We start from the raw sequence: 27506 nt of genomic DNA on the forward strand, positions 1-27506 counted from the left end.
CCTGGCAGATACATTTAAAGATCTTTAAAAACTGGCTTTTGATGGCATCCCCTAATAAATGTATTCAATTGTTGCTGTTCATTTGTTAATTGTACAGTCATATCTCTTGTTACGTTCAGTTCAGGGTACATTCTTTCAGGATACATCCCGCGGCGACCCGGAAGTAACGAAACGGGTTACTTCCGGGTTTCGCCACTTGTGCATGTGCGCAGACGCTCAAAATGACGTCACACGCATGCGCAGAAGCGGTGAATCGCGACCTGCAGACGTGGGTTGCGTTCTGCTTATGTTGCGAACGGGGCTCTGGAACGGATCCCGTTCGCAACCAGAGGTACCACTGTAGTTCCGTAACTGTTTTCATGTTTGATGAATAATTTCAGGTTTGATAATAATTATTAATAAGTTAAACAATGTATTGCTGGGAGCACAATCCAGCAGTTTTATATTCCAGGGAGGTTCAGCAGGCACCTTTCATTATACACTTTTAGCCACGTGATAAAAACTTTCCTCTTCAACCCGGCCTTTGGCTGATTGACATCTGATATCCTTTCAAATACATTGAGGGAGAGGGGTTTATTGGTTTGTTTTTGTTCTCGTTATTATGCATTTTGCAGTTTTCATATTGTAATTTTATGTCGTGAACCGACCTGAGATCTATGGATGAAGAGCAGTATTCAAACTTAATATATAAAATAATAATAATAATAATTTCCCCATGTCATTGGTGCCAGCATGCACTATGACCACTGACTCCTCCTTAGCACTATCTACCAGGCTATGTAGGTGATGTGCATCAACCGCAATCTTCACGCCAGGCAGGCAGTGCACCCTGCTGTCTGTATGCCCATCAAAAACCCTACGATCTACCTTAGGTAAAGGTAAAGGGACCCCTGACCATTAGGTCCAGTCGTGGCCGACTCTGGGGTTGCGGCACTCATCTCGTTTTATTGGCCGAGGGAGTCAGCGTACAGCTTCCGGGTCATGTGGCCAGCATGACTAACCCGCTTCTGACGAAACCAGAGCAGCACACGGAAACGCTGTTTACCTTCCCGCCGGAGCGGTACCTATTTATCTACTTGCACTTTGTCATGCTTTCGAACTGCTAGGTTGGCAGGAGCTCACCCCGTTGCGGGGATTCGAACCGCCGACCTGCTGATTGGCAAGTCCTAGGCTCTGTGGTTTAACCCACAGCACCACCTGCGTCCCATACGATCTAGCTTATCACTGTTCAAATCAGCCACAACCAGAATCCTTCCATCCTACCCCACCCCACAGAAGTATCCTCCTCATGAGACCATAGCTTTTCAGCTCCCAAGGAATGTTTCCGTCAGGAGGGAATGTTTCCCCACTTCCTCAGACCAATGTTCTCTTTCCGCGAGACCCTCCTTGACAGCAGGGGAGCTGTCATCGTGGAAGTGTGACACAGCTGCAACATCCCTGAGGCTCATTGGACCTCAATCCACAACGTCCATTGAACAAGGGAATAATCATACGTGGAAAGACCCTGTAAGGAGCCGGAGTCAAGCATAGATCAGCATTAAAAAAAACACACCCAAAAAAGGTGTCAGTGCCATTCACTCTTTATTCAAAGGAACCAAAGTAGCACAGGCCTAGTGATTCCAGCAACTCTTCCCAGTAGGTCTTGCTCCAATGAAGCATTTGTGAGGACTGACGGTTCCCAACACTCTCTAAGGCTCCTCCTCTCCAGGGTCTTTCCTAAGCAGGTCGCAGACGGCATCTGTACACAACCAATCTCTGCTCTTTTCGTTTCTTTGCGTGTTCTAGGAGACCAGAGGGGAGGGGAGCTGGTTGCAGCAGGAGGGAGAGACTCCCTGGATTCCTCAGCAGCCTGTCTCAGCTCTGCCTCTTGCCCAGCTTCCTCTCCAGCCTCTGCTTCAGCTTCAGAGCCTGAATTGCTCTCTCACAAAGCCTCTTCCTGCTCACTAAACCCTGTTGCCCTTCTAGCTTCCAACACCTCCCCTCCCCAAGTCTTCTCCCTCTGTCCACTCATTGTCATCCCACTACCAGTCCCCTGGCTCTGAGCCTTCTTCCCCTGGGGGTTCCCTTGGGGGGGGGGTTCCCCAACTGGTGCCTCCCGCCACTCCTCTGCATCCAGCCAGCCCACGACAACATCCCTGCTTGCATTCTACTTGCATAATTGTTTTTGTAGTCCAAGTTGTTTGAGAGCTTGGAGTTTCTTTAGGTCACGGAAAGGAGGGGCAGGGAGTTGTGCCCTGGCTTCCTCCCCCTACTGTGGAACTCACACGCCTGCTCAGTCCTGCTTAGTATATTATTGTTTTTTTTAGTCCTGTGCTGCTGTATGTAGCATGAAGTGGTAGACCTGAGGTGGTTGCCGTCATGGGATTTGTCCCTGTGGAAGGTTATATACATCAAGGCACTGATCAGCAGCCGGCAGGCCAGCTCGAAATGCGATCTTTGCTTCTCCAGCCTGTGCTCCCTGCCCCCATTCCATCTCTACTCTCCCGAAGCTGTCAAGTCTGGTTTTATCAGGCTTACGAGCAACACCAGATGCCCTTCCCTTGCTAGCTGGCAGGGTTTGAGGTGGCGTGGAATATTGTCATGGCCTGATTTATTTTTTAAGAACAAGGCAAAGGCAAGAGGATTGGAGGGAAGGGAGAGGGAAAAGTTTGGCAAAGTTAAACATCAAACTCTGCATGCTGTGACCGGGGGGGGGGGCGAATTGGAGGCTTGGTGCACCTGCCGTCGCGTGGTCGATCCCGGTCTGGGTTTTGTGTATATGTGTCTGTGTGTGTTTTGACTGGCTGTGATGTCAAGAGGAGGAGGCGTGGCCGTTCCGGAGGCAGGTAGATAAAGGATTCACTAAACAGGATCCCCCAGTTCTGAGAGTCGAGGCTGCAGCGGAAACTCAAATCACCAGGGCCAGGTAAGCAGACTCCCTTTCCTTTCTGCCTCTTTCTGCAGGCTGCACTTCCTCTTCCCGCTGGGAGTCAGAAAGGGTCACACTGAGGATAACAAGTTTGGGAGGGGGAGACGAAACGGTTTGAGGGATCTATAGCTTGATCCTGAGTAGATGTACTCAGATCTAAGTCCCCTGCCTTAAGTGGCGCTGCCTCCCGGTATGTGTGGGTTGTATTGTGAGATCTCCACAACGTCCCGGTCTCTTTCTTTGTTCCTGCCTGTTTTGGTTTTGATGTCTTTCTTAATTATTATCTACGGTCTACCATACTAATTTTGAAGCTGATCGCTCCACTCCCACCCCCAATGTTTATGGCAACTTCTGTGTTTTTGTGTCAATATAGCGAGAGATTGCCTGTTCTGAGTTTGAAATATATATATATTTATTACTGTGTTCCTGGCTCTTTTGACTTTTTTTTTTTTAAAAAAATTCTCCTTTCACTTGTATCTGTCTGTTCGTTAGAGTTCAGTCCTCTTCCTGTTTCCCACTTTACCTTGAAGCAGAAATGAAAAGAGGACCTGAACAAAAGGAAATGATTGGGAAATCACAGTATAATCGGTTTCAATGTTTCTGTTTTCGGGGGGGGGGGGGACAATTCCTAGAGCAGAAGCTGGGGCAAATTTTGAGCGAGATTGCAAACAATACAACGGGCATAACTCCCAAACTTCAGCAACTAGTTTCACTGGAGAGTCACTTTCGTGTTTTTATATAGACAAATCTGTGGAGGAGGAGAGGTTTATTCATAGCTATTGTGTATGATACCCAACCAAATGTCCAGAAACAGTGTACCTCAAGTTCAGCAACAGTTTTCTTCTGATTACCAGTTGCTGGAGTTGAGGGTAGAATGAGTAAGCAACAGGAGATGGTTATTGCCTGCATGCCCTCCATATAGATTTCCTGGAGGTATTTGGGTAGACACCAAAACAGGATGCTGAACTTGGGACTCAGCTACATTAGTCAAAAAACACACCAGCGCTTTGAATGCATTATAAACATGCAACACCAGATGGCGCTGGAGAGCAAAATAAATTCTTTGCGCTTTTACATAGTGGGTTTTTTTTTAGTAATAACAATTTAATTTCTGACATATTTACAGCGTGGTTTCCCCCCCTTGGGTAGATCCACCCTGGGTGGATACTTGGTCTGTTGAAGCAGAGCTTGCCTTTCATAAGGGGATATTGGGTAGAGGGGCCCCGGAGCAAGATCATCCTCAAAAGGGGGCTGCCACTACCTGCTCCCATGGTTACAGATGCTGTCCCTAAATAGATGTACACTTGCTTCTAAATTGCCAGCTGGGAGCAGGATAGTAGCCTTCACGAGGCTAGATTTGGCCACCTTGCTTAGTTTAAATATCCCCCCCCCCCGTGTGTATGTGTGACTAGTCCAGGGATGGTGGACGTCAGATCCAGGAGCCAGATGCAACCCCTCCAGGTCTTTTTGTCCAGCCCCCATAACGCCCCTTAGGCCACACAGCCATCCCAGGCCATACAGGCCTTGCTGTCAACCCTCTTGAAGTACTTTTGTCTGGTTGACGTGTCTTTAAGCTGCAAGGATACCTCTTCATTGACTGTTTAGAGGATGGAGAGGTGTTTGCAGGTGGGTGTGAATGAATCTCTGGCTTCCGCATGGCTGTAGTACAACCTGCTCTGCAAAGGGAAAAGACACATCCATTTCTTGCTTTACTCGCTTTTGTCTCTGACTCTGCCCACCACTAGTATGTGGCCCCCGGAAGGTTCCCTATTAGATTACATGGCCCCCTCGTCTAAAAACGGTTTCCCACGCCTTGGCTAGCTAGATGGAGCGCACAGAATAAATAAGGTTCCTGATTTGGCTGCACATAAGCAGTGCTGGATTTACATATAAGCTAAACAAGCTATAGCTTAGGGCCCCACTCTCTTGCCCCCCCCCCCAATATACTTCTTCTTAATTGTATTTCTCTACCCTGGTACCTCGGCTTAAGTACTTAATTCATTCCAGAGGTCCGTTCTTAACCTGAAACTGTTCTTAACCTGAACCTGAACAGTTAGTGTATGGGGCCTCCTGCTGCTGCCGCACTGCCAGAGCACAATTTATGTTCTCATCCTGAAGCAAAGTTCTTAACCCGAGGTACTATTTCTGGGTTAGCGGAGGCTGTAACCTGAAGCGTATGTAACCCGAGGTACCACTGTATTAATATACTTCTTCTTAATTGTATTTCAGTTCAACAATTACTTTGATAAAATACATATTTTGTTATGTGCAAATGGCTTTAGATACCTATTAGGTCCATAAATTACCATATAGCATATCTTCAACACAAAAAAGCGACAATTTGTTGTTGACAAAGGACAGCTGGACATATAAAGGGCCCCATTACCTTCAGTAACTTAGGGCCTCATCGAACCTAAATCCAGCCCTGCACAGGTGAATTAGCCACCCTTTTTCCACTCTGCCATAGGCACTGGCAGATTCAAGGGTGGCAGGAACTACTTTTTAAAAAAATATACCATTTTTTTGTACTACAACGCCAATCGAAGCCAGGTGCAAAATGGTGGCAGAGAGCCAATTGCATGCAGCACCCCAGGAGCCATAAAGTGGAATGATCTGCATATGCAGATACCCCAAATCATCATCTACATCTGAGTTACTGCAGGTCAAGAATTCTACCAACTTCATTTGGTGGGGTTGGTGGGAAGACTAAATAGAAGGCTTTTTGTTGCCGTTAAACAATCGGGAGCCTGAAGCCCTTGCTGATCTCCGTCTGCCAACACTTGCTGCATTGAGTAGACACTCAACAATCAGGATGGTAGATAAAGAGCTGATAACAAGGTAGCCTTTTCTTCATGCAGGAAGGCAGAGGAGAGGTCAAACAAATGACAGCTTATAAGGGAATGAAGGTCTTCAATCCATGTTCATGGTTGGGAGCATGTAAGGAATGGGGGGTAGTAGTAGATCTGCATTACCCAATCTGGAGCAAGAGGCATGTGTGATCTTGCATGTATTGCCTCCTGAGAACCTACATGGTGGAATTCAGAAATGGTGCATGAAAGTGGGGTGGGGAGCGGACTACCAGAGTTGAGATTCTTTTGTTTATCACCTTGGGTGGCGGGGCATGTGACAGGCCGATATGGATTTATATATAGGGTGTGATACAATTTCAAGTTCAGTTCCAAGATTCTCTGTTGGCCTGATTTTGCCCGCAGATTGCAGCCTGTGGTTTGGCTGTCCTGCTTCTTAGGGCCCAAGCAAATGTAACACATAAACACAACTAACCAAATCCCACCTGCTTCCTCCCACCCCATTCCTTTCCAAAGAAGATCCATCAGCAGAGGTGGAGGTGATTTGAGAGTAAAAGAGCTGCTTCTTCATTCCAAAGCCCCTCACCACCACACACTCCCCATGCTTTCCTCCCTAACTGGGGATCCAAATGCGTGTAGGGTTGCCCAATCTGAGGATTTGCCCGGCATTGTAGGGTTCTAGCCCCCCTCCCAGGGGTGGAGTTAAATTTCAAAGCGTGAAGCCAAAAATAAGGATTAATATTCGTTATTTTTTACAAGGCCCTCTAACGAAAGTTCCTTGGGTGGCTTCCAACGTAAACACAATAATCTCATTACCGTTAAAGAAAACGAAACCCCAACAGCAACAACATCTAAATAACCAATTAAAGTGGAAAGGAAGATAAAGGCGCAGGACCAGATCAATTGAAAGAGAGAGCAGTGGTGTGTGTGGGTGTGTGTACACACACACACACACATGCACAGAGAGAGAGAGAGAATAAAAAAAATGAAATGTTATGTTGTTGTTTAGTCGTTTAGTCGTGTCTGACTCTTCGTGACCCCATGGACCAGAGTACGCCAGTTTTCCACTGCCTCCCGCAGTTTGGTCAAACTCATGTTCGTAGCTTCGAGAACACTGTCCAACTATCTCGTCCTCTGTCGTCCCCTTCTCCTTGTGCCCTCCATCTTTCCCAACATCAGGGTCTTTTCCAGGGAGTCTTCTCTTCTCATGATGTGGCCAAAGTATTCTCTTCTCCTGGTGTGGCCAAATGTTATAGCATTCTTTAAAAGGCCTGGAAAACCTGGCAACAGAAATACATTAAAGTAGGTGCCAGGCAGGCCTTTTGGGGGAGGATATTTCAGAGCTGAGAGGCTGCTGCAGAAAAGTCCCTTTCCCCAGTAGACATCCACCCTTCCTCATGGGAAAAGAGGGGATTTGGAGAACAATGGGGGGCAAGCTATCTTCCATTGAGCCCGTTTCCATTTTAAAGTTTAAACCTCGTGCCCTCTTTCGAATATATTCACCCAGATCCCTTTCTGCGCAGGAGGGGGAGTGACTGAAAGGAAGGCAGGCGTCATTAAAAGGGGACATAATATATATTTTAAGACCCACTGGAAAGCGGCTGATAATCTTGCCCTGAAGAAACGCTTACTTACTCAAACGAATCACCAAGTGCTTCTTGGCTCCCACCTCTACTCCAGAAGGAGCAACCCCAAAACTCCACACACCGCATCTCAGAAGACCTGGCAGCCTGACACATTAGAGGCATGCACTTTTAGCCCTGTTGTGGGGGGGGGGGTCAAGGCGGCATGATTTGGAGAAGAGCACCAGCAAGTGTGGCGAGTTGTTCACTCCCTCCCAATCTACCCGTTCTTTGTTCCCCCTCTCATAGCGGCTCGTCTCCTTCTCTCTCTCTCACAAACCCCACCTTTCAAAAAGGCTTTTTCCACGTTCTTACACACATTTCTGTGTCATGCTTCGGGCCTTAGGGCAGAACTGCATGTTCCTTTGGCGAGCGTGTGTCCCCAAAGCGGTTTGGGAGGCATTTGTGCAAGAGGACCAGCTGGCAGAATGGGTCTGTTTGACCCTCTCCAAATGCCCCTTTGCCCAAAGAGCACAGAGGTGGGCGAGGCTGGAAGCGGGGCATGTTTACTGAAGCAACGCCTCTCCTGGCTACAAATCCTTCCCTTGCAAATGCTCCCCGTTCTCCCACAGCAGCTCTGTGGGGCAAAACATGGGTCGACTGCGCTTCTTAAACGGTGCAAATTCTGCCTTAGTCTTAGATGCGCAAGGACCGGTTTTGCTCCGGTGACGAAGGAATCGCCCAGACGCAGAGAGGCATTCTCGCCTACATTTTGACCGAACGTGGTTGCCAGGATCCAGCCTGTGGGCTGCCAGTTGGCCGCTGGCCAGTTTTAGAAGGACACGGTGATGATTGGGAGAGGTACAGAGTGTTCAGTTAATAAAAGAAAACCCAGGTGGAACCCAACTCCCGCCGTCAAGTTTAATTAGTTAAGACAGAGCACGTAGCAGATTGATCTGAAGTCACTGAGGACTGCCTGACAAAGGAGGCCGTTCTTTCCGAAGTGGTTCCCGAGTGGCTGGCCTCTGCCGTGGCCTTGTAAGCTGTCTGTCATGGTGGGGTTGGGTTAAACTTTAAACATATTAACTGGAGCATGGACTTGGAAGGATATCTGGATTCTTTAACAGAGGTATATTAAAAAGAGAGAGAGAGAGCAAAAATTGCAAGCTTGTAAAAATGCCATTAGGATAGGTTCTGGTGCGGGTTTGTAAAATCATTGTGGAACTGATTTTTCTGAAAAAAATTGATTTAAAGATTATGGCTTTTGATACACAAGCTTCCAGTGTTAATTCCTGTCGCCTCTGCCTGAGTTAGCAACACTGGCCTAGAGGGAGCAATCCAGAAGTAGGGAGCTGTGCAGTTATGGGGAAACCAGCAAGGACGCCTCTCTGTGCGCCCTTGCCATTTGAGCCAGGCATTCGGATGTCCCAGCCAGCAGTGTGTGCACACAGTTGCTCTTAAAGGTTGTGTTGTCCAGCTCTGAGTGTGTGAGTCCTGAGCCATGAAGAGTCTCATAGGTCAAAGCCACTTTTTGTTCCTTCTGCCCTGCCAAAGGCCCTTGTGGCCTTGGCATTTCAAACCTGTCCTCTCAAAATCCAGTGGGCTGGTTTTAAAACTGCCAATAAGGCATTCTATTGCTTCTTTATAATCTTTGTTTATTGTGGTAATGACCTTAAGATGAATAATACGGTGGTAGTGATGGTTGTTGCCCTCCCATTGGACTCATTTGGGTTTTATTAGAGATGCCACTAAGAAAAAACAATAGGGAATTGATCATAGCCTTGTTAGCATAGCCAGAATGGAAGCGGCATCTAAATGGAAGACCAGCAGTTGTTTCATTTAATCCTGGATCAGTTTAAAGCCTACCTCAGCCAGGAAGCTCTTTTGGCTAAACTCGAGCCGATAACTGTCTCTCGGACCAGCTTATTTTACAGTTCAAGGCTACATATGGACGCAGGTGGCACTGTGGTCTAAACCACTCAGACTCTTGGACTTGCGGATCGGAATGTTGGCGGTTTGAATCCCTGTGACGGGATGAGCTCCTGTTGCTCTGTCCCAGCTCCTGCCAACCTAGCAGTTCGAAAGCACATCAGTACTAGTAGGTAAATAGGTACTGCTGCGGTGAGATGGTAAATGGCGTTTCCGTATGCTCTGGCTTCCGTCATGGTGTTCCATTGTACCAGAAGCGGTTTAGTGATGCTGGTGCTGGCCACATGACCCAGAACGTTGTTTGTGGACAAACGCTGGCTCCCTTGGTCTGAAGAGCGAGATGAGCACCACAACCCCGTAGTTGCCTTTGACTGGACTTAACCGTCCAGGGGTCCTTTACCTTTAGAGGTCAATGGGGCTCCCAGGTAAGCAGGATGGGGTTGTATGTAGCTTTAGAATGTTGTTGTGGATTTATAATGGATGCACATCACTCAGAGTTCCTTGGAGCAAGTGTGCAATATATGTGTTTATAAATAAAAATAAACTACACGTTGCTGTGCTTAGAGAGGGCAGAGAAGGAAGGAGACATTTCCCGCAACAGTGCAACCACAATTGTTGTCAAGCTTAGGAAACAACATTAACTCAAATACATACTGTATGGCTGAATATTTATTTTCTGTTGAATGCTTTAATGCCTTTGGATGCCGCTCCCAGTACCCAAAATCTTAGTATCGTGGTTTTGTTGCGATTCACCCACACTTAGATTAAACTGCTGTCCACACGGGAGTCCTTAAAAACATATTGCCCTGGAGATCGTGTTGTGACTGCACCGTTACCTTTTCGAAAAGGTGTCATCAGCTCCAGCCACCGCATAGGAGCACTCCAAAGGATGTTCCCTTTTCTCCTGCCCTGAGCTCTTAGTAAAGCCCTGGAATCTTCACATGAGACAAAGTCCCCACCCCCCACACGGCGGGTGTGGGGTGGAGAGGCTGCTGACCTGAGATGCGTAGTGTGCTGGAAAGGAAAGCATGCCACATAGACACATACGCAGAGGAAAGATCACAAATAATAAATGAATGATTAAGCTTCACAATCAATGGTCAACTTCATTTTCCAAACCAGACATTTAGCAGAGCTGCTTTCTGCAGGTCTCTTGGTGCACCCTGCGCTGAATACGTGCGTATGGGCAGGGCTTTCTTTCAGCTGGAACTCACTGGAACCCAGTTCCGGCACCTTGCAGGTGGGCGCCATTGCCATCCTAAGAGTACAAGGGAGGCATTCATGGCGAGCCCCGGCACCTCTTTTTCTATAAAAACAGCACTGCACAAAGGTATAGACTGCTTTCATCCAACAAAGATTAGTGGCCAGCGTTGCTTTTTAAAGTAGCCTGCATGTACACACATACCTGCAGTAGCAATTCATGGCTTAAAAGAAAGGGGCGGGGAGTGAACATGTGTCGGGTTGCCATATCTCAAAAAATGAAAGAAAAACCAGGAGACCCCGAAAGTTGTTGAACTTTACAAAAATGACTTGCCTAAGATCCAGGACGAAGAATTGATGCTTTTGAATTATGGTGCTGGAGGAGACTCTTGAGAGTCCCATGGACTGCAAGATCAAACCTATCCATTCTTAAGGAAATCAGCCCTGAGTGCTCACTGGAAGGACAGATCGTGAAGCTGAGGCTCCAGTACTTTGGCCACCTCGTGAGAAGAGAAGACTCCCTGGAAAAGACGCTGATGTTGGGAAAGATGGAGGGCACAAGAAGGGGACGACAGAGGACAAGATGGTTGGACAGTGTTCTCAAAGCCACCAGCATGAGTTTGACCAAACTGCGGGAGGCAGTGGAAGACAGGAGTGCCTGGTGTTCTCTGGTCCATGGGGTCACGAAGAGTCGGACACGACTAAACGACTAAACAACAACAAAGATCCAGGATGAAGTGCCACCTTTTGGAACACCCCCGGACGTCAATTCTGCCTTCAAAATCCCAGTAATGTCTGGGAAAATTGGACGCATAGCAGCCCTAACTTGTATAAAGTCCCCCTGCATGTTTTCCCACAGGCAGTTCTTGCCTCGCTATAGGCATTTGCTAGTCTCTATTTTGAATGTCCACTCCAAACAGAAAGTGGAGCAAGAGTTAGGAAGGCCTGGAAAGGCAGTGCAGCATGGATGCCTGCATAATCCAGATGTTTAGCCAGGACGGCCTTTTTGCCACATTCCATCGCCAGGGATGTTGACTCTGGCAAGGTTTCTGTGTGGGCGGCAGCTTCCTGCCTTCCCACTGTGATAAGCTTATGGTATGGAGACAATGCAGCCTATCCTTGGAAGCAAATACTAATGGCACTCCAAAATAAGCTTGTCTTGAACTGCACCCTTAGTCTTGCTTTCAGATGAAAGCTTATCTTGCAGTAGATTGTTTTTAAAGCTGCCAGAGGTCTGGTATACCTGAACTGCAAACCTATATTGGTTTTATGCCAGTTTGAAGGAGCCTGGGAACTTCAGTTTGGTGAGGTTGCAGAATATTCTCTGTTAGAAAACTCTTTAAGTCGCCACCCCCCACCCACCCCAGATCTCTGGTTCCCTAGGGAAAGGGCAATTCTGTTGAATCTGTCTTGTAGCTATGCCCTTAGCTTTGTTTCCTGCCATTGCCAGACACAACTGCCCCACTATAATCTTGGGACTCAGAGGAAATAAATACTTTTTTAAGGGGGAAAAGCCACTGGATTTACACAACCAGGTTGTTGTTCCACGACATCCGCTGCCTTTTAGACAAAAGCTGGTAGTTCCAAACATTATGTTAATTAGATTACAGATACTTAGGCCTGTCCTGATCGGATTCATGTTACAGAAGTCCCTCTGCAGACGAAGCCAGCCATGAGAAATGGATGATACCTTTGGGAATATAATTACTGAGAGCGAGGCACAACTGCCGCACTTCCCATCTGCATCTTCAGAAAGAAACCCTCCCCCTAAGAAGAGAATTCTTGCTTGGAGGTTTGGCAGCTTCATGAGACAGGATCCAGAGTCTCGTCTATAATTAGCATCTCGAGGGCTGGTTCATACGTAAACATTGCTGACCGCTCCGTGGAATGTGTGAACTGCCTCTGTGGAGTTTGAATATTTTGCGCATGAGTTGGCACCTGGAGATAGCAGAGTTCCCTCAGCAGAATATTATCTGCGCTCGCAAAGCAAATCCTCACTTGTCAATGAGCGAGGGCTCTGCAGGTGTGAACTGGGCCTCAGAGAAATCAGACTTCCAGCATCCCTTGCGTAGCTTCGTCCACCAGAATGTGGGATGTGGCGGCAGCAGTGGCAGCACTCCTGTGTGGCAAGCGCACTCTCAGCAGCTGATAAACAAAATGCAGTGAATATTGGAAAGTGGCATACCATGCAAGTCGCTTTCACTGGAAAACTGAAGGCATTGGAAGGTAAAAAAAGGAAAAGAAAGGAAGAAGACTTTGACACCATTTGGTTTGGTTTCGTATGTTAACAGATCGAATCATACCATAATTCCTCCATCAACCCATGGTGACAGGCGGAAAGACTTTAATCTACTTGACTTTACAGTCAACACTATCCAGTGGTGTAGCTGGGGGGGCGGGGGGGCATGCCCCTGGGCGCACATTTATGAGGGGGTGCAACCAGGTGCCCTCGTGACAAGCTCCCTCATCAAGGCCAGAGCCACAGGGAGGCAGGCTGTGCCCAGGCCAGGCCTTCAGGGCTGGGGTGGTGGTGTGGTGGTGGCTCCCCCTTCTCCTCTTGGCCGGTGAAGAAACACCCGTGCATACCCCACCCCTGAGCCAGCCAAAGAGGAGAGGGGGGAGGGTGGGAGCAACACCCACCGTGGTGGGAGGAAGAGGAAGGCGGGAAGCACTGCTGTAGCCACGTGCATTGCCCAGAGCGCCTCACCGCAAGGACAGGAGGGCGACGTGACAAAGCAGTGCTCCTGGCTTTGCGTTTCTCTGCCTTATCTCTGCTCCCAGGTTGGGGCTACTTTGCAAAAAGAGACTTCCTTGCATTATACCTGAAGGAGCGTCTCCACCCCCGTCGTTCAGCCCGGACACTGAGGTCCAGCTCCGAGGGTCTTTTGGTGGTTCCCTTACTTCAAGAAGCAAAGCTACAGGGAACCAGGCATAGGGCCTTCTCAGAAGTGGCCTCCGCCCTGTGGAATGCCCTCCCATCAGCTGCCAAGGAAATAAACAACTACCTGACATTTAGAAGACATCTGAAGGTAGCTCCGTTTAGGGAAGCTTTTAATGTGTGACATTTTAATGTATTTTTAATCTTTGTTGGAAACCCTTTGGGGAAACCCAGCCAGATGAGTGGGGAATAAATAATAAATTATTATTATTATTATTATTATTATTATTATTATTATTAATTATTGTTGTTGTTGTTGTTGTTGTTATTGTTATTATTGTTGTTGTTGTTGTTGGGACTGACCACTGCCCAGTCCACCAGGGGGGACACAGCACTTTTCCTGCCCCGGGTGCCGTCAACCTGCACTACACCCCAGTCACTTTTCCAGCAGATGCATCGTGATCCTGCTTTGTGTTGATGTTCGTCGCTTCCACATTCAGAAAACCATTCAGTGAAAATATGTACAAAAAGGGGGAAAGGCGACACACACTATGTGTCCAGGACATGCAGTCAGAGGCCGGGTCTGTGTAAAGAAGGAGTGGAAATTGGTAGTGTGAAGAGAGAGGGTGAACTGAGCCTGCGCTCTGACAGTGACGGGGAATGGCAGTTCTGAATAGCTCAACAGTGCACTTCTGAGGTCATTTCCAGGAAGGCAATAGGGCATGGCCAAAGGGACTGCTGGTCTTTGCCTGCGAAGAGAGCAGGGGCATTTTGCATGCTAAATGCCTTTATTATAGATTTAGGGCTAAGGGGTAAGGTTTAAGCCTTGCTGCAAAGCAGCTGCCAACTGGCCTATACTGGCTAGAGTCAAGCAACCAGGCTCTGGTTTAGATCTGCAGATTTCTACTTAAATCTTAAGGACTTTGTGATAGACAGGGAGTTTTTAATTGAATCCTTTTTCCTTTTGCATTTTGTGCATATGCATCTAGCTATGTATCTATAGAAAGCTATGAGGCGGGTTCGCTTTTCCTCGTGAAGAAGAGGGTTTCTTCATTTCTTCAGTAGTTTTGGGGTCTGTTTGGAGACCTTTTGACAGATTGGTGAATGTCATGGTGGGTTTCTTCAGTAGAAACGCACCATTGTGCAGCTGGAGATGCAGCAGGATATTTGCCCCTGCTTCCTTTGGATTTCTTGTCCTAACTAGCAGGGATGCAGTTTCTGAAGGCTACCAAAGGACCTCTGTGTTTTGGAATGGTAAGCATGGCCAGGACTGGCTACTGATTATGTGGGGTCATTGGTGTATATACATGGATGCTTCTGGGTAGGGTAACCTAAACAAAAAGACATGACCCTGCCCAAGTGAGCTTCTTCACAGAACCATAGAGTTAGAAGGGACCCTGAGGATCATCTAGTCCAGCCCCCTTCAATGCAGGAATACACAGCTGTCCCGTACAGGGCTTGAACCTGAAACCTTGACATTATCAGCACCACTCTCTGACCAACTGAGCTGTCCAGACTGAAGGCTTACCGTGTAAATTTTAGCAGAGGAAGAATGAACAAGAGGCAAGATTAATAAGATAAAAATTTAGGGGTGCATGTGGTTATATTCTTTATTCAGTTATATTATTTATTCAGTTGTGGCTATCTTCTCCTCTTCCTCTCTTCCCTCTGTCTTCTCCTCTGTGCTTCACCCTATGGGGCATTTGTGCTGTGCTTGCAACTTGTGCCTAATCTCAGAAGAACTTTGACCCTCCGTTACTCTATCTCTTTCCCCTGTCTGGGTTATGCCACAAACCCTGATGATATTTCCCTCCCTCCCTCCTTTTTTTGTTAATATAGGGAGAGCCGGTGAAAGGGCAACTGATGTGCTGGGCTCAGCTTAGCTGCTGAGCTCGGATCCAGTGCCAGGCTCCTGGTGTGGGTATCTCAACTTGCTCCGCTGTGTCAGTGCTTGAACGTGACCCTTGCAATGCCTCAGCCCAGCTTCTGACTCGGGCGCTGCTCTGTTGCCAGCTTCCCCACCCTGAGCAGCTGCATTTATTGCAATTAGCACAGCAACAACAAACCTATGGATACGTGAAACATACTCAATAAACACCCAAGACGTAACCGGCTGTACTTTTGAATAAATAAGGTATACTATTCGTTGTATCAAATTGTAGATTTCAGCAGAAGTCTCATAAAGTTCAAGAAAAAAGCAGAAGACCCATTGGATCAGTTTATTCTAGTCAGTTCATGCATAAGGTCCATACATGTATAAGTGTCTGTTCCACCTGTCTGTTCATAAAGTCCAATAATCCACATGAAGGGTTGTTACAGTTCCGCAGAATCCTTTCCAGAGTCTATGACAAGGATTTCTGGAATATTAGCCTTGTTTTGCCATCCTAGGCTTCATCAGCAGAACAGGCTTATATGTAATATTACAGGATAGTGGATCTTATATCATAGTAGTGGCTGCAACCAGACAGGTGGAATAGACACTTATACATGTATGGACCTTATGCACGAACTGTTGAACTTTATGAGACTTCCATTGAAATCTACAATTTGATAAAATGAATAGTATACCTTATTTATTCAAAAGTACAGCTTGTGTGTTTATTGAGCATTTATTGCAATGGCAGGCACCGGTGTGCTCCACTGGGGTGAGACAGGGCGGCAGAAAGTCTCTCCTTGGGAATTCTGCATGGAGCCTCCTCCGAGTGCTATGCTTCCTTGGATTCCCTAAAGTCAGAGTCGTAATAACTTATTCTGATAAACCGCACAGTGCAAAAATGAAATACAGTCTAGATGTCATCCTTGTCATTGTGTCAACAGATATTGGCTAAGGCATACATAGTCTTTCAGATTACACTGAAGTTTTTATTACGCTTTTCTCCCCGGTGAAAAATCCTAGGCAACTCAGTAGGGGGCATGAATTCCATTTTAGTTTTACAGTACCACAAAGAACTACTCGTTGCAAGCCATAGCCAGAGGCTAGACTGAATTAATAAAGGTTGCACCTCTTTGAAGCAACTTTGCATTGCAAACCTGGGGAGTCCTCTTCAAAGGGGTGGGCACCCTCAGGCAGTGGACCTCATTAGGCCTGCCAATACCATTGTGGCCAAGCCACACCCATCTGCTCTAAATGTGACATAATGGAATTTTTTCTTTATTTCTTTCTTTGTATTCAAAGCACTGGAGAAAGTACTTGGAATACAAACTGGCTTTTCCCGCAGAAGGAAAAGAAAAATGCTCTGTTTTTAGGAGCATTTTCACCTTTGCTGAGAACTCCGAAGAGGCTGAACGGAAGTTACAGGGAGCCTCTTTGATGCCGTGGTAGCCGTGGCAATTGGCTGATTGGCACAGAATTATATCTTCAAAGGAGGCTCATCAGGGGTTGCAGCAACCCCCTCTGAACTTTGACAGGTGTTTGATGCCTGGCATAATTATGAGGACAGATGATTGACAGGTGGGTGGTCCTGCCCACTTGCCAGAGTTGGCACACAGGGGGTGGGAGAGAAATCCAGGCCAGACTCAGTAACACCCCCCAATCAATGGCTATGCTCTGCCTCCACCGTCAGAGACATCATGCCTCTGAATGGAAATCGCAGGTGAGCAGAGGGCTGCTGTGCTCACCTACTTGCCGGTTTCCCAAAGGCATCTGGTTGGCTCTTCTTCTGCTCTTATGTCATCAGAGGTCCTACAGCAGGGATGGCCCGGGTGGTGCCTTCACAAATGGTCTCCCTCTCTCCTAATACCAGAACCCCGGGGTCTTCCAATGAAGCTGAACAGCACGAGATTCAGGAGAGAGACAAAAGGGAATGTGCTCCTCCACAGTGCACAAGATAAATGATGGAATTTGCTGTCGTAACATCAAGATGTAATGATGGCCAGGGATTAGACACATTCATGGCCATCGATGATTAGTTGTCATAATGGCTAAATCACCTCCAGTGTCAGAAGCAATATATCTCTTGAGCACCAGTTACTGGGGATCATGAGCAAGAGAGTGCTGTTGTATTCGTGTCCCTGATTGGGGCCTCTGGTTTGCCAGTGTGAGATTGGATCGCTCTTTGGTCTGATACAGCAGGGCTCCTCTTGTGCTCAGATGTTATTGGACTACAACTCTCATCATCACCAACCATTGGCTCTGCTGGCTGGGGCTGATGGGAGTTGTAGTCCAATAGCATCTAGAGCAGCGGTTCCCAACCTGTGGGTCCCCAGATGTTGTTAGACTACAACTCCCATCATCCCTGACCACAGATCATGCTGGCTAGGAATGATGGGAGTTGTAGTCCAACAACATCTGGGGACCCACAGGTTGAGAAACACTGATCTAGAGGAACACCACATTGGCTATTCCTGCCCATGGTATGTTGCTCATCCACTTTCAGCTTAGAAGGAGTGTTGATAGTAACTCACTTACCTTTGGGTTCATGCCAGGGGAGACTGGTGTGCATTTTCCCGCTCTTCCTTACCACACACAGTTTGAGAAATCACTAGCGTGTGTTGTAGAAACAGGACAAGGAAGTAAACAGAACTGATAACAAAAGTAGGTTGGCTCCACAGTGAGTGTCTTTAATGCAGATTCAACACTAAGAGAAACACCAGGGTTGAAAGCAAAGGGAAATCCCCATTTAGCCCAGCTTCCTACTCAAATTCTAGACAAACTCCCCCCTAACATACTGTCATTTGAACTTGATTTATAATGACAATTAATTGCCAGCTCGTGTCTGGTTCCAATTTAAGGTGCTAACAGTGTTTAAAGCCCTAAATGGGAGGCCCCAAATATCTGCTTTCCTATAGACCCTCTCATAGAGCCAGTTTTTAATCTCTGGCGATGCTACAATTTGAAGGACCCCCCAGATGGGGCTCATCAACCTGGGAAGGTAGCCCATCTAGGAGAAGGAAAACCTCCGCTGCCTTGTGGGAGAAGTAAAGGCTAAGAAGTAAGCCCTACATAAATCCACTCTGGATTTGTGTCCCCAAGACGGTTGGATGGCGCCTTGTAGGCCTCCTTCCAGCAACTCCTGCAGGATTTGCTCTTCTTTCCTTTGGACCACATTAGTGAGGCTGAGAGGAGGCTCTTGTCGTCTGGGCAGCCCAGGCCCTCCATATCCAGTGCCAAGGCTTGTGCCAGGGGAGTTCACTTTGGTGCTGCTAATGCAGCGATTTGACTTCACCCCTGGAGGTGCACTCTGTTGTCTCTTAAGACAGATAAGTGCACAGCATGGGGCTGTTTAAGAACCCTTTGCAAGCAGTCCCTTTGGAAACTGGAGGTGTAAGGAGCAGCATGCGACTGTTCGCTATAGGTTTTCCACCAGCCCCATGCTTCTTTTTAAACTTCACGTTTTTGGAGGTTCAAAGAGCGGTGCCAGGAGGAAGACATTTCCCTTGAATGGAGAGCACTTTTCCTTCCTTGTGCAACACGTGCTCAAGCAAAGGAATGAGAAGAAGCTCACTTTAAGCTCCCAATTGCTCCATCAAGGCCCTGTCCTTACCCACCCCACCACTGACATCGGGTATGACCCCAGGTGTAGGGCAGGTGGGTGTGGCTTCCCCAAAATGTCCTCATGGGCTAAATGAGAAGGCCTGGTGGGCCAAGCTTGGTCTGCAAGCCTAAGGTTCCCTGTCCCTGATATACCCAGTGAGCGCTGCTCTAATCCTCTGAGGTGGTTTAGGCTGAAGAACAATGACTGGCCCAAGATTGCCCCGTGAGCTTCACAGCTGAGTGGGGCTTTGAATGCAGATCTTTCCCCTCATCCTACACTGTAAGCATTACTACACATAGGCATGAGGACTGAAACCTTTTGCCATTCAGACAGTGGCAAGTGGGAGGGAATCAGTGAAATGAGTGTCTGGACTGCAACGGTAAGGGAGAAAGATCGGCCAGTGCCTCTTTTAGCATTTGGGCTTCGGGAGTGGAAGATTAAAAAGCCCTTTGTGCAACAGTAAATCAGCAGAATGCTCTTCAGTCTTCGCCTGGTTCAGAATTCGTCTCTCTTAGAATTAGCTGCTGGCTGGGCTCGTAGAACCAGCCACGGGAAATTGTGGACCAGCCCACGTGTCCCGAATCAGATCCTCAGCCTCGAAGAGGAGGGTTTTGTGCCCCCTTGTTTAGCTCCGTGCCCGTCCCCGGAGAGTGGAGGTGCCTTGCTGGCCTCAGTCCCTCAGCTCCCCACCTGGCCTTATCTCTGCTCCCTCTCAGCGGGGGTTTGTTTTGTTAACACAAAACTGAGAGCTCTTGAACTTCTCTGCCTCATAAACCAGGGCAGGGAGCCAGTGTGGGAATTTGCTAACCTACAGCAACAAAACCGCTCTCTGTCTTGGCTCCTCTCCTGCTCACACCTACTTATGTGGGCCGAATGAATTGAGCAAATGTATGCAAAAGGGCACGGCCCACGTGGATTTCCTTGATGCGAAAGGAAGATTTTGGAGGTATAGGAGGACTCTGGAGGGAGATACAGGTAATGCTTTGAAGTAGAAGGTGCCCTGAGAATGTATGTTGAGGCCTTTGGCAAAGCACTGGGGTGGCACGGGGTTGGGAAACAGAACCTTGGTCCGGGTGCCAACTTGGGATGGGGAAAGAGTTTGGTGCCTCTTCTCTCCCTTGCCTTCAGTCACACACACACTCCTTCCCATTGGCTTTTCCAGTTTACAAAACAGATGCAAGGCTATGTTTCTAGGTTTCACATTGATTGTGTGGTTTGGTCCAGAGATCTCTGGGAATGGGGCTGAAGAAGGGCCACTCCAGCAACTCGCGCTAAGCAAATGTAAGAAGGTGTTCCTCCTCCGCAATCCAAAATAGGAACAATGCTATAGCAGCCACAGGTCCCAGAAAATCAGGACTTTTCCTGGGTAAATTGGAACAATCAGAGTAAATGGTGGTGAAGGTGGAGTCCCTGTTCCCCCGGCTTTTCCACTCCTGGCCAGCCAGCCCCCACCCCCAGCTGCTTATGTTATGACCTTGAGATTGCTCAGAAACTTGCTCGACCATGGAAAAAAGCCTCCTGAAGGGCGCAGAGCCAAAGACAAAAAGCCAAACAAATTTGTTTGCATCGCTCACCAGGCTCGCTCCCACTCCAGGGACAGGGGCTGGGCATCTAAGGGCCTTGTCAATCCGAGCTCTTTCCTGCATAGCTCAGTTAACGCTGTTGTCGCCTTGTATAATTGACCACCTAAGGCAAAAGGGTGGGAGAGGATTGCCCTTAAGGAGGGGGTGTCCATCCCCAAGTGGCACAGAACTCGTTGGAAGGGACGGGAGCAAATTGAAGGATGTCAGTATTTAGTGTTGACATTGTTGTTCTGTTTTTATGTGGAACTCCCAGTGACTCACCCCCCTGAAGCCTCCTAATGCCGAAGATGACGGGTTCTCGGTGCAACGTAGAAAGCAGAAACACAAGTGGGAGAGGGTCCACTGGTGTGTGCCTGACGCCACAGGGCAGATCATAGCTGCACTGGGTTCATTAGGCTGCACTTGTAGCATATGAGTGATGGGTGACAGGTTGGTTAGCTGTATTGCTTTGGGATGGTGCAGCGCAGAAGGGAGTGAAAATCCAAGTTAGGCCTTAACTGGAATGAGCTCTAGCTGTAGATAGATACCAGCCAAAACTACTCTTTTGCGGTGAGCTAGAGAAATGTGAGACATACTAGGTTCTTGGCGTCCATTGATCTGAGCTGGTGCTATCTGTTGGGAGTGCCTTACCTTCACACACACAGCTGTGTTATACTGAGCCAGACCTTTGGTCCATCTAACCTAATACTGTGTACCTGAGTGACATAAGCTCTTCAAGCTCCCAGTCCTGCTGCCTGAAAAGTACCTGGGGCAACCCAGACAGACAGATGGAGTGCAAATAATAAAATTATGATTGTTATTATTTTAACTGAAGATGCTCAGAATTTGACCTGGGACCTTCTGCACATAAAGTATGCGCTCTCTGGCTCTTCTCTCACACATCTGCTTGGGCCTTTAGACAATGTGTAGCCCATGTGGTTCCCATCTAGACGTTGTTGGACTATGACCCCATCAGCTCTGATCATTGGCAATGCTGGCTATAGTAAGGTGACCAGATTTTTTTTCAAAGAACCTGGAGACACTTTTTTTTTTTTTTAAGAGAAAAATAGTTATTAAAAAATTATTAAAAAGAAAAAGAAGTAATATCTTCTCTTCTGTGGTCTCCTCTGTCACACGGCTTTCCTCTGGGCCCCGGCCTACTCTCTGCGCTCGCTGCCATGGAGTCGGTTCTGGTCAGGCCTGGGTTCGGTCACATGTCCTTACCCTCCCAGTGCGCTCCTATCTCTCGTCCTCAGCAGCGGCAGCAGCAGCACAACAAGGTCGGGGCTCCCCTCTTTTTTCTCCTTACTCTTTCTCTCTCCTCCTTTCCTCCTTCTCCCTTCATCAGCTCCGGGGTTTTTCCTGGCCCCTGAGCACCGCTGGGCAGTCAGTCGGGTGGCCAGGCGCTCTCGCTCCCGGCTTGATTTGGGTCATGGGGGGTGTCAGCAGTTCCCCCAGTTGACGCGTTGGGCATCCCCAGTTCCCCCTTGGCAGTGGCAGTGGCACTCTCAGCAGCCCGGAGCCAGCCTGGTAGCGCAGTTGGCTCTGGCTGGCTTCAGGGGCTTCTCGCTGCTGTGGCGCCTGCCATTTTGCCTCACCAGAAGTCCCCATATGATGTGTCTTGTGCCGTTGAACCAATCACGCAACATTCATTCTCTACTAATAAATCTACAACACTTAAAATATAAATCCGGGGACATTAAATGAAATCCGGGGACAGATTTTGTCTGGGGACAGATCCAGGGACTGGCCCCAGGAAACATAGGCTATGGCTGATGGGAGTTGTAGTTCAGCAGTACCTTGAGGGCACCACATTGGCCATATCTGCATTAGACAGAGCTCTGCTTTGAGTACGGCAGCTTTCAGGGCCCTTTGGACTTTGATGCTCTCTACCTGGGAGTTATTTCTGAAGATGGGTTGGCAAGATGGATTGCTTATGATCTCCAGGAAAGGGACAGGAACCTTTTTTGTGGTAGGTGATGTGTGGGGCACCTGGCCAACATTGCTGTCCTCAGATTTTGGCCTGTTGTTGGCATCCGTCTGTCTCTGGAGTGCAACATGTTTTGTTGCAGCCGGGGCAGATGAAGTTGTCCGGTTGTGCTGCTGCAGATGCACCATGGAGTTTCTTCTCTCTGCGCTCCTCCCAGTGGTCATTTCTCCACTGGTCACTGCTGGGGATACACAACTTGACTGCCAGTCTTCAGGCACTGCAGTCATCTGCAATGGATTCCCATTTGGCGGGCCCGATGTTGCCAGTCTTCACGTCATGTTTGCAGACATCTTTGTAGCACAGAGTTGGTCTGTCACCAGGCCTGGTGCCTGAAGCCAGCTCCCCGTAGAGCCCATGCTTGGGGATCCTGTCACCTTCCCTTCTGTGGCCTGAATCACTGGTTTCTCCCCAGCCCTATTTTCAATGCTGTTGAAGTTTTCATATTTTGTTTCGTGGATTTGATTGTAAACTACTTGGAATGCTTATTTGGGCCAGAATGGCTTTGCAAGAAAAGACATGATAAAAAGGGGAGTATCTATGCACCATGGACCCCTCGCTCTGAACTACTGCAGTGTGGAAGAGAGATTCCAGTGTAGGTGAGGTCCCTGTGGTTTGAGCTGACACAATAAGGCCACAAGATTCCAGGCTAGCTGGCAACTGTGTTAAGTTGACGTAACACGAAGGGAATGAACACACCAGGTAAGCCTGTGTATTGGGCTCCATGACCTGGGATGCCCTTTCTCACTCTATAATACTGGATTTTGCTCTGAACTTCTGCAACAGGGGAGAAAGAGGCCTGAGCTCTTGGGCCAGGCAGTTGAGCTCACATCAGCTGACCCAGGAAGGAAAGAGTCCAGACTGGTGGTGGTCCCTGTTTTGTGTAATGGGAGAAGGAAGTTTGAGCTAGCCGTTTGCACCCTGCTTGTCTGAGAAGGTGCAGAAAGGTGGTGGGAAAGGTAACCATTTTAATCTGATTAAAAGTACAAGCGCAGTGCCCGTGCCAGTTGGTAGTTTTGTCAAATGCTGTTTACTTTTTTTTTAATTGCTATGTTTTCGGTTGTAGCAGGCCAGCCTCGTACTGCAATTTCCTCCTCTGCTTGCCAGCAGCTATCCCCACCTCCCTCCATTCCTCTTCCCTCCCTACCTACACCTCTCCAGCTTTTGCAGATGCTGCCTCCTGGCACCCAAAATGAGCCATCCTCCCTTACTTACAGTGTCCCAGATACCAAGCAGATGAGGTGTTTACAAGGGAGGGGCTATTTGAGCATCCTGCCTGGGAGATCTTGATGCAGAACTGGTTTGACCGGAAGCAAGGAGGCGTATGGGCCCTGGGGTGTGTTGACCATGTGTTTGGTGGTGAGCTGGGGGTGGGAGGGAATTTATGTGTTGCGCATTCATTTCACCTGCTGTTTGGGTTTCATCACCTTCTATGTTTTCAGATCCAGGACCTGCCTTTAATCTCAAAACCGCCTTTCTTATCTTCCTCCCTCTCCCTCAATGTTTCTTCTCTTTCTCTCACATTCTGCGGTGGGCTCTCCCTTCTCTGTGAGCGAATACATCCATCTGACCAGAAACAGGGAAATTGCTTGGGAGAAAACTAGCAAAATGTAAACGTCTTGAGTTGCAAGATTGGATTCGGCAACCTACTTATGGATAGCTATTAGTTTAAGAAGCTGCTATTTGACATAACGTTCATAAGAACATTACGTTTCCTTCTTATTTTTTAAAAAAGCAGTGGTCTAGCGGCCAGACTCCAGCCCCTGCGGCTGGCCCACTGAGCACATTATATATGTTGGCAGTAACCTAGTGAACTTTCAGAAGCTGTGCGGGACTTGTGGAAGCAATGAGCTGTGGCTTCAGTGCGCTGTACAGCTGCTAAATCAGACCAAATTCTTCAAAAAACCGAGTTTTCGTGACTTCTTGAGGCTTTGAATGACCTTGACCCAGAATTTGGAACAACTAGGCAGGTCTGATTTGACTCAGATCCTGCCTCAGACCCACACCTCAAACATGTTGTTGTGCACCAAAGCCTTTTGCCCGTCAGGGGTCAGAAGTTCACTGGGAAGGAAAACAGCAAAGTGAAAAATCCTGCCTTGTGAGTCTGACATCCCCAAGTCCTTTAATCTTTTCGGATGTCTGTCTTACTTCTGAATAATGATTCGCCTTCATCATTCTCCACAGCTTGGGCGATGCTGTTCCTGGCCACTCTTAATAGCACGTTCTGTTTTATATAAAGCTCTTCCGGCAGGCAACGCATTCATTATTTCACTCTGTCGCATTCATAGGTAGGACAGTGGAATCTTCACTGTCAGTTTGCAGATGGAAAACTAAGTCACCAGGTAGGAGCATTTGGAGGCCTCCAGACAGACTGGCGATTTGAACTAATGGTGCCTGGCTTTCAGGGCACTTCATCGAAACCACACTCGCTGAGGACAGCTGGTAAGCTTTGAGTTCCTGAGTGCCTGGTGAGCCCTAGGTGGGGAAGCATTTGTCTGTCATGAGTTCAGATCATCACTGCTCAACCTGCCATTTCCCCACTCATTTCTATAAACTGAGTACCAGCACAGTCAGAGATGAGTTTATATGCAGATTTGGTGTCCGCTCAGCATATAATGTGCGATTGAACAACTCACTTCCATTAAAGGAATTTTGGACCAGCAGTCGCACACCCATCCATGCCCATCTCTTATCACTGCTGTAAGAATCTAAAGATTATTCATGAATCGGAGTCTTCATATCTGCCATCAAATTTTTTTTTCAGAGGAGACCTTGCACACAGCCAACTGAGAATCATCATGTGATAGGTGTACATGTGTGAATTCTGCTCTCTTGCTTTGCTTCTATGTGATTGAGCAGCAGCTTTAAAAGCCCTTTGAACAGCTGTTAATAGGCATTGGCACCCCATGAATTAATCTCCCAGCAGCATCTGGGCATTTCCAAATGAGGTTTACCTGTTCCCTTCTCAATCATTTTCTCCATTAGTCTTAGCAACCTGGCTTTGCTAATGGCTCCTGGGGCACGTTTGGGAGCAAGACCTAGCTGTGCTTTGGGAAGGAAAGACAGCTTTCAAGAAATTACCTGGGGAGGAAGAGTGGACACCCCCTTTTTCAGCACTGCTGCACTGAGCCAATTTGTTCCTCCTCCTCTTCCCCAAGCTTCTTCTAAATCTTTATTTAAAAAAATGTCTGGGATTTTGAGCACAGATCTGCCACATCATGTGTAGCTTGGCACTTTTTTACAAAAGAGCAGAGAAATTCGTGGAGGTTCATTAATCAACTGGAATTCACTGTGATTCACTCGATGCGAGGGGTGGGATAGGAAAGGCTATTGGCTCCCTCCCTATTTACATGAACGTCAGCTTTTGGAAATGGGACCCAGGGGCCTATCCAGACCCTTCTTTTGTTTCTTCCGCTTGTTGAGAGAATTATTGATCATTTCAGTGGTTTTGCTAGATGGGGGTAGGTGCTTTCTAGTCTAGGCAAGTGAACTTGAGCAAGCTTCTCTTGCTGTGGTTGGTCAGAGGCATGTGGTTCAAGAACAGGCAGGTGCTGTTTGCCTCAGAGACATGGCACCTTCTCCACCCTGCCTGCAGCCTACACAAACCTCCAAGGGGGAAAAGGACCCAAGGAGTCTGGGGAGGCAAGAAGCGGAGGTGTACGAGAGGACTTGAACGTGCTTGAGCCAGTAGAAAGGGGTGGGGTGGCAGATCTGAGTCACCAGCCCACATTCTGACTCACCGCTTTGTTTTGATGGAGGGAAGCGTGCAGGAGGCAAAAGGGCCGGTTGGTGCCAGGTGATCGCCGGTAAACGAAACATGTATTTGGTTTTTAGACGCATGTTTCTTTCTTCAACATTCGCTGGTGTTGACAGAAGCAGAACTCCTCTTTATAAAAGGCACAGGTGTGCGATTTTTTTGATGAGCCGGATCAAACCGGGCGTTGTGAGTTGGTGATTCATCCCTGACTGGTCTAGTCCCGCTACAATGGAACACAAGGCGATCTTGGCGCCTATATGAAAAAATAATAATGGTGGCAGTGGTGATGACGATGATAATAACAACCACCACCTCCCGGAAGGAAACAAGTGCCGGGAATGAGATGGTGATGTCGCTTTCCTACAGACATCCTGACTGGAAGCAAGCTTGCCTGTAAAGCCGAAACAAATGTCCCCTGAGCAGCTGTTTATTGCTTCAGCACTCTGACTTATGCACAGGCACATTTCCAGGTACAAGAGTATAATTTTGCATAGCAAGGTTTAGGCCCAGCGTGCCTTAGAAGCTTCCCACTCCCTTGTGTCCCATTGCCACCTCTCAAACCCGCCAAAGGTGCTCTTTTAAGGATACCATATATGTGCCGGCAGGGCATGAAGAGAACCAGTGGCTTCCCCACCGCCGCCACGATCTCCCTCTCCAGATTCATCAAAGTCCAAACTTGCTAACCTTTTTGAAAGCCTTGTAAAGCCAGCCTTACTTAGTTTGGCTTTTGAGGCTCAGGATTAAGTAAATCAGGAAAGAATCTAGTGCGGGGGGTGGGGAGAGTCATTGACTTGATTGTAAACTTAAACTGTTTTTCAGGTTCTTTAAAAAATATAAATTCCAACCTGTCAGGATGTGGCATGCTATAACGATGACTATATAGTGTATTTACATTTTGGCAGGTGCTGAGAGGTCTTGAACCTCTGTCTCTCCTTCCTCAGCTGCAGACATCAGTCTGGTGAGAATTACATTGCCCAGAATCTTATTACTTCACAAACCCTGTGAATCATGAATCTTTTTGCACCTCCTACAGAGACATTTGGGCATTATTAACACATCTCCAGCTTTCTCATTATCTTCCTGCAATGTCCTCTGGTCTTAACTAAACCACAGCAAAGTATAAAAACCACTTTGAGGGTCCCCCCCCCCCTTACAATTAATCAGCATATAAATTTTATGAAATAAATAAAACAAATATTGTGTGGTGATCCACCTAAAATTTTTGCATAATGTAATGGGAGACTGTGATGTCCTGCTTTTTAAACGTAATTTTTAATTAATTTTCAGATATAGCAGCATACAGAGTCAGAAAGATGATAATATACCGTAAACCCCACAAACAAGATGCAATGTCAATGTCCTATTTCTGAGAGGCTCGATGCCTGATTGTCCTATTTTCAGGATCATGTTTCTTTGATGTGATCCCATTATGCTTTTCCAGC

General features: G+C 47.6%; 1 protein-coding gene across 8 annotated transcripts in view; it reads left to right on the forward strand.

Annotated features, from left to right (window-relative positions):
- The window catches only part of GRB7 (growth factor receptor bound protein 7), a 76815-nt gene that overhangs the window by 20665 nt on the left and 28644 nt on the right, over positions 1-27506 (forward strand). Inside the window, exon 1 of one of the 8 annotated variants that reach the window (XM_083708737.1) lies at positions 2500-2905. The exons of 6 other annotated variants lie outside the window; for them this stretch is intronic. Coding sequence is in view for 1 of the 2 variants with exons in the window: in XM_083708734.1 (XP_083564860.1) it covers positions 24695-24749 (55 nt within the window). In the remaining variant the exon portion in view is untranslated. Of the gene's footprint in view, positions 1-2499; positions 2906-24679; positions 24750-27506 lie in introns of those variants that run through there. One more of the 8 variants, XM_083708734.1, reaches the window with a different exon arrangement.

Source organism: Podarcis gaigeae (assembly GCF_964106915.1).
Source record: "Podarcis gaigeae genome assembly, chromosome: 13".
NCBI classification, from domain to species: domain Eukaryota; kingdom Metazoa; phylum Chordata; class Lepidosauria; order Squamata; family Lacertidae; genus Podarcis; species Podarcis gaigeae.